Source organism: Protopterus annectens, chromosome 10.part0, assembly GCF_019279795.1.
Source record: "Protopterus annectens isolate FY-2018-M chromosome 10.part0, PAN1.0, whole genome shotgun sequence".
Taxonomy (NCBI): domain Eukaryota; kingdom Metazoa; phylum Chordata; order Ceratodontiformes; family Protopteridae; genus Protopterus; species Protopterus annectens.
In genome coordinates this window covers 264926870-264934563 of record NC_056744.1, presented here as the reverse complement: position 1 = coordinate 264934563, position 7694 = coordinate 264926870, and the positions used below count along the sequence as shown (strand labels likewise).

General features: G+C 40.3%; 1 protein-coding gene across 1 annotated transcript; it reads right to left on the bottom strand.

Annotated features, from left to right (window-relative positions):
• Positions 1 to 610: 610 nt before the first annotated feature.
• On the bottom strand, positions 611 to 3127 carry LOC122813043 (urotensin-2 receptor-like). The gene has a single exon (XM_044085152.1). The coding sequence runs from the start codon at positions 2775 to 2777 to the stop codon at positions 1695 to 1697; it is 1083 nt and encodes a 360-aa protein (XP_043941087.1). The 5' UTR covers positions 2778 to 3127; the 3' UTR covers positions 611 to 1694.
• Between the last annotated feature and the right edge of the window lie 4567 nt (positions 3128 to 7694).

The window sequence follows — 7694 nt, the reverse complement described above, 5'->3', positions numbered from 1 at the left end:
TATAATTCTAAAATGAATAAATAAAATACAGCCAAATAAAGTCTATACAATAAAACCGTCATAGAAAGTTCTTTGAACGGGTTTTACCGTATTTCAAATGGATAATACGTGTTACCTGCAGCATCGTGCTTTGCGGTGCTCCACTGAGTGCAATGAACTGCAGTGCACACATCGTTTATCTCATTGCTTTCTTAAAACAAAAATAACATTCTGCTTGCGTTTTTTTTTTTTTACTTAAGCCGCGTTAATTACTTTCCTCGTTGTCTTTCAGGTGAAAATGGAACGAATTACTGACTATGGCAAAACAAAAACTTGGGATATGTGACATGAGAGGTGGTTACAGATAGATAAACATTGCCCATTCTTTACAAGTCACGTAAAACCCCCAATAAGCAAGTGTATACAATAGGTCAAGCTATGTTTTGCTATTCACTTTTGCTACAAGGAATATACAGCACTTCGCTTTCCGAGAAAATGGACAACACAATCAAGAGATGCTTTTTAAATTTGATTTATTGATTTATACTGACATATCGGGGTCACGATAATCAAGTGTGTCCCTTTTATCAGCGCCTGTACCACAAAAAAAAAAAAAAAAAAAAAAAAAAAAAACAATGAAAACGTTTAGTGCTATCAGTCAGGGTCACAGTACGATTTTTAAACTGGATATACCACATTGGGATTTACCAGTATCACAGTCGCAGAAATGCAATTGATTTATAGCACTCAAATATAAGTTAACAGAGTGTGCGTGTTCGTGTGTGTGTGTGTGTGTGTGTGTGTGTGTGTGTGTATGCGCCCCCACGCAATTTGTGGCCCATTTGCGGGTGTGTTTGTGTGTTGTGGGTGAAGGGGAACTTCCAGCTAGTTACCCAGCACCTTGTAATACATTGTAGACAGTATGCTTGGCATTTGTTAGTGCTCACTGACTATAGCAGTATATATGAGCACCGGACATGTCTCCTTAAATATCCAAGGCGTTTGTACTTCATCCTTCATCTGAAGTGGGGAAACAGTGCAAAAATACATCCGAACTGCCTTTTGCCGGCAGCTTGCACTCAATTTCTCCTCCACAGTCAGTAATAAAATAATCAAATATTGTCTTCTCTCTTCCGAAGTCTAAAAGAAAACCTGTTGGAATAAAGTGCTAAAAGTTTGACCAAGACGTACAGAAGTGACTTAGAATGGCATTAATGACACATTGACATCCCCACCCTCCCGACAGTCCTTCTCTTTCCTGAACTGACCTCCTGCTTTGTCATATGTCTCTGAATACCCCAGCCATTTGACAAATTAAAATTATTTGCCCCTGTTTAGATCGACATTAATAAAGTGCTATACAACATTAAACATTAAAGCAGAACATTCCCAGGTTTGTAAATTAAGTGTAAATAACAACAAAGAAATGCAGTGCACAACCTGATGAGGATAAGGCAGTTGCTATTTATAGTCCTGAGCGTGTAAGTAAATTGTTCAAGTTTCAGCAGCAGCAGGCGTCACCAGAGGGGACTAGCTACTGTCCCGCAGTGACCCTCTAGTTGGGTACTAGTTTGTTTAAATTTATTTCACTCTGCGAGATAGGGTGTATGCGTCTCACCAGAAGTCAGCAGTGTTCCATACCATCTTTAATCTTAAGTGCCCAACTAGCCAACATCACCGTAAAAAGATTGCAAGTATCTGAGTACCTTTTGCAACTATTTAGTGTCCTTCAAACTGGTCATAACTACAGATTCTGAAATGAAATCATAATGATTGCTTGAAGATGCAGATCTCCCTGACGAGTGCTGCAGGTTCGAATTTCTCTTTCGGAAAGAAGATGTGAAGCGGTAAAAACGTCGGTGTCGGTTCTTCAGGTACTCCCTGTAATTTTTTGTCAGCAAAGTATACAGGAAAGGGTTGATGCAGCTGTTGCTGTAAGTGAGGCACGTAACCAAATAGTTAATACAAGTCTGGGTCTGAGAAGTTAATACGATTGAGCTGTCATACAGTCTAACGAGCTGCCAAATCCAGAAAGGTAGAAAACAAGCCCAAAATACTAGTACAATGCTGAAAATCATGATTAACACTTTCTGTTTCGGAGACCTTTTGCTCAGTGGGTTCCTTTGCGACTCTAAGTACGTCCTTGCTAGCTTCATGTACAGGTAACCAATAATAACACCAGGGGCCATAATACTGGTACTGAAGAGTATGGTGAGGTAAATTCTGTAGGCTTCCGGGCTCCAGGTGGGAGCACACATTCTTTTAGTGCCATTTCCAGTACCCTCTTTGGATTCTTCTTTTAGATTTACCATGATCATCATGGGAAGGGTTAATAGCACTGAGATAAGCCACACTGCCCAGGTCATTGTTTTCCTGTAGCTTTTTGACCTCCTCACAGTGTCCAGAGGTTTTGTAACTGCCATGTAGCGCTCTGTGCACATCACTGTCAAGGTGAAAATGCTGGCATGCATGGTAAGAAGGTCAAGGCTAAGTAGAATCCGGCAGCCAATGTCCCCGAAGTACCAGTCCTTCACGAAGTAAGTGCACACAATGAAAGGGATAGTTGAGAGGTACAACAGATCTGCCATGGCCAAATTAATAATAGATATATACATGGACGCGGCGTACCGCATGGAGTGGCACATCACTACCAATGTATACACATTACCTGTGACTCCGGCCACATACATGAAGGACAAAATAGTTCCAAAGGCAGAGCTAATTATAAGTTCGTCCATTGGATTCGCAACATCCTGCCTGGTATCACCTGAGAGATTCTTGGAGATGTTGTGATCCATGGCGCTTTCTGCTGGTGCTGGACCGAGGGGAAGGGGGAACAGTCAAGCACTCAGGAGCTTGCAGTATTTGCAAAGAACAGCTGCAGCTAATGGTGACAGAAGCAGCTGACTAGAATTTCCTTGACCGCTCATTACTCCTTCTATTCTTACTCAGTTTATCTAATCCCCCACAACAGCACAGAAAATAAAATATCCGATTCTTGTCTAGCGCACAGACCACACTGTATAGAACACCTGCTTCCTTGGCGCACCCTGCTAGAGTAAGATTTCCAGGAGCTCCTAGTACAAGATCGCTGTAACCTCCCCCACTTCATTTCCCTTACGGCTTTACTGCATGCATACTGTCAGAGGACAGCAGTAGAACAACCTGCCTGTCTGGCCCAGCACCACTTATATTTGCACCAGAAACCATCCTTCGGTGATTGTTTACTACAGGTTAAGTTATCCAGACGGTTGCTTTATTTATTCCCGCATTCCCTCGGGGGTTAATTGCATCTTTAGAAGAAACTAGTCACATAAACACTGTTGAGGATATTTCGTAACTTTTAACAGCTTTCTAAAGCAGCATGATATTTAACGACTTACAAATATTACACCACATTCGTGCAATTCAAATTCTTCATGGACTATATAAAAGATGTTTATTTATCACTTCTTTTTTCTGCCAAGCTCAGGACATAATGTAACAGTTGAACAAAGTTTTGCATTCTACAGCGCTAAGGGAAAACAGGGCATTAGAAACTAAGAGGTTTATGCAGGTGGAAGAATTTCCGTATTTAAATAGTATATCGCTACTCCTATTGTTTACATTATATTTAACACTTTCATTTAATCAAGAAATATCTACAATCACTTTTAATGTTACTTGATTAAGGAAAAGCTGTTGAATTAAACCCTCGTGACCTTTACAGAGTCACAATTTGAACGATGGGTCAGTGCAAAGGTATAATTACAGTTCTGTAAGTTGAACTTACCATGACAGTAGATGCTTTAATGATCACTGCTGCAGTAGCCTTAGCTATATAGGTTATACCCTGCCAAAGCTTCGGGGCACCTTCTATGTGTTCAAACTGCCAAGCAACTGGGGCTGAGCTAACTAAAGGACAAGTCTGGACACCGAGCCTTTAGGAGCTTTCCTGCCAACAGACATAGATAAGCAGTGCCTTGAAAGGAAAAGGTTAGGAATAACCCAAAATAAATTATCACACCCTGGCATAAAAACACACCAAAAAAACAAGGGGGTGGAGGGAGTGGCTACTGCAGCAGTGATCAGTCCAACTGTTATCAGCTCAAGCAACACAACTTTCCTATGTTCTTTATATTGATTACTGCTGAGGTAACCTTTGCTACATGGGTAGATTACCATAGCTAACTATATTTGGGAAGTGGAAGGAGAAGGGTCCAGGAGCCCATGGAGAATGATCTTAGCAAAACATGATCTAAACCTAGAGAAGGAATCCAGCCTATAGTGCTTTGTAAAAGTATGCACAGAGGACCAAGTAGCAGCTTCTAGAATACTTCTAGAATCCAACTATTTCCAAAAAGCCATAGAAGAAGCCAAGGTCCTTATAGAGTGGGCTTGACCCTGCCTGGAATAGATTTGATACAGCGAATATAACAAAAGGAAATAGCCTTAGACAAACATTTGGAAATAGTCTGTCTTGACACCAGTTGTCCCTTCTTCTTACCTTCACAAGTAATGAACTATTGATCTAAAGATCTGAAATTTATTGTTTTGTCAATGTAGTACCTGAGTTGTCTGTGAACACCACAGGTATGGATTATCCTTTCTCCCTCATTTTCAGGTTCAGAAAAGATGATGGGGAGCTGGATAGTTTGACAAAGTACAATCTAATAATATGTTAGACATAAAAGAAGGATTAGTTCTCAAAGACTCATGTCCTTGTGGGAAATGAGGTAGGGATGACTCACCACAAGAGCTTGCAATTCAGGTATTCTTCTTGCAGTGATCAGAGCAATTAATAAAACTGTTTTCCATGTTAAAAACCTCAAGTCAACCAGATTAGCTGGTTCAAATGTTATAAGTATTGGCTTCTCTGACATAAAATTAAGATCCCAAGGAGGGGTCACCAGTTTACTTGGAGGCCTCTTATGCAAAACCTCTTTCCAAAATATTTTGACATGTGTCCACATTGAAAGAGGAGGATCCAGGGGCAGACATGCTGAAATTGCTGATAAATGAACCTTGATAGAAGACTAAGAAAGAACATAGGATAGTAACTCACACAAATTTTGTAAAATCAGAGAACAACTACCCCTGAATGGAGCTGGTTATGTTGTTGGTGCCAACTAGAAAACCTTTTCCATTTGTTACTGTATGCTTTTCTAATAACAGGTTTTCTTGCCTCCATTAATACTTGCTGCATGATCTTTTTCCTTAAAAAGCAGATACTTGGAAGGAATTAAGACCCTATCATCCAGGCAGCCAAATGAAAACGATTGATGTTAGGGTGTATTAAATACCCCTGTTCTTGTGTGAATAGATCGATTCTGTAAGAACGCTTGTGATAATTGCGCCTAGCTGTTTTCAAAGAAGGAAGAATCACAGTTGTCTGGGACTGAAGGGAGTCACCACAGTGATCTTGGGGTATTCCTTCTGAATCTTCAGAAGTACCCTGGATATTAGTGGAAAGGGTGGTAAGGCATACAGGAACATTCCTGTCCAAAGAAAAGAAAAAAGTATCTGTCTTCCAAGCTTTCTTGCACAGAGTCCTGGAACAGAATTTTCCCAGTTGATTGTTCAGAGGGGAGACAAAGAGGATTACTTGAGGAACTCCCAAAGATGAATCAAATTTTGGAAGACCCCCCCTAGATCTGGTATCTGTTCTTGAGGGTCTGCCCTTGTCCTGCTCAATTTGTCTGCCACATAGTTTTGCTCTGATGGAATGCAGGATGCCAGTAGAGTGAGATTGTATTGTGAAGCTATATCCCAGGCTAACATGGCTAGTCTGTAAATGGGGTATGGCCTGGTTGTCCCTTGTTTGTTGATGGACCACATCACTGTGGTATTGTCTATAACCACTTGAAAAGATCCCATGGGCCAAAGATGGTTCAGAGAATTGAATGTCTTAATCAAGGCAAGCATCTTCTTGAGATGTATGTGCTTACATCTGCCCTTAGTGTATCACACCCCCTGCACTTTAATCTTTCCTGAAACTGCTTCCCAAGCAAAGTGTGAAGCATCTGTGATGAATGACTGCTTTGGAGCAGGAAGGGAGAAGGGGAGACCTTGATTTAAGAATATCTGATATCTTCACCAAGTCATTTCTCTTCTTGAAACCTCCAGTACTGGGATCTGAAAAGATAAAGGGCATTGATGGTGGTACCAAAGATATTTCGGATACCACCATGTGTTTCTCATGTGGAGTCTTTCTAGGGATATCATGAGAATCATAGATACCATGAGACCCAAAATCCTGAGGTATTCCCTCGCAGTGCCTGAAGACTGAGTGGAAAACCTTAGAAAAAGATTAAAATAAACATCTATTTTTTCCTGTAGAAGAAAATCTGTTTGATCTGAGGTGTCTAGTTGACATCCCAGGAGCACAATTCTGTGTGAGAGAGTCAAGAAAGACCTTTGAATGTTCTCTTGAAATCCCAGCTTGTGCACGAGATCTCTTACCCAAGAGAGGGTTTCCTGACATTTTGAAAAAAAAAACTCTGTAAAGATAAGCGATTCATCTAAATATTTGAAGTTGTGGATACCTTGTAGCCTGTAATGAGCTATAAGTGGAGATAGACACTTTGTGAATACTGTTTCTTGCACTGAATAGTCCAAAGAGCAAGGAAGCAAACTGATAATGTGATGAAAAACAGATGTAAACAAAACAGTCTGATCTGCAGATAGAGGAATGGCACCCTGGAAAGGAGGAATTTCCTTCTACTGCCATCTGTAACCTCAATGAATGATTTTCACAACCCATTTGTCTGAAACAATCTGTTACCAAAGAGAAAAATGGATGTTTAGAATTTCTGGAAGAGAAAGACAGCCAAGGTCAGAGGGGATTGAAAAGTCTCTTGAATAGTCATTCAGAGTTGGAGTATCCTTGGTTTTGGAAAATGTGAGTTGTCTTTCTGAAACCTCCTTGCCACTTCCTAAACATCTGTTTACCTGAATTCTGTTGAGACTGTTTATTGTGGTTTTCTTTGACAAAACTGAATGAAAAGAAAGAAAATGTATTGGGCAATTTGGAAAAGGAAGGCTGACAAGGTTTAGAAATTCCCTGGATCAGCTTGTCCCTTTCAATACATTTTTTAATCACCTCTGCAGCAGAGGGGTCAAAGACCACATCTCTATCCAAGGGAGAATTTAAAATCTCATTTTAACATCATCTGGAAGGTTCTGAGAATGCAGCTAAGCAAATCTAATTAAAACCACACCAGTGGTCATAGCCCTGGAAGAAGTAGCAGCTGTGTCATGCACATACTGTAAACAATGAGTAGTGACCTATGCAATAGAAGAGACTAAGTTACTTATAGCAGACTTTTCTTCACAGAAGAAACTGTAGCTAAAGCATTCCTCACCCTCTCGCAATATGCCAGAATAAACTTTAACATATGAGCCTGACAATTTAAAATTCTGAATTTAAAAGTTTCAGAAGTATCCACTTTTTTCCCCAACCCTATTAATACTTTTCCCATCCTTATTTGAAAGAATAGGAATGGAATTAACTAAGCACTTTGCAGTAGAGGACTCAACTAAGGCTATAGCTGCTGGGTCAGGTTTTGGAAAATTATATACAAATTTAAACGACTGAGGAACTTTATACATCCTACTTGCCTTTTTAGGGACAGCTAGCTGACTATCTGGAAAATTGCAGGCAGTAAGGCACACATCCTCTATAGCAGGCAGGACAGGAGGAATGGGTATAGGTTCTGGAAAATCCTTCTGTAACA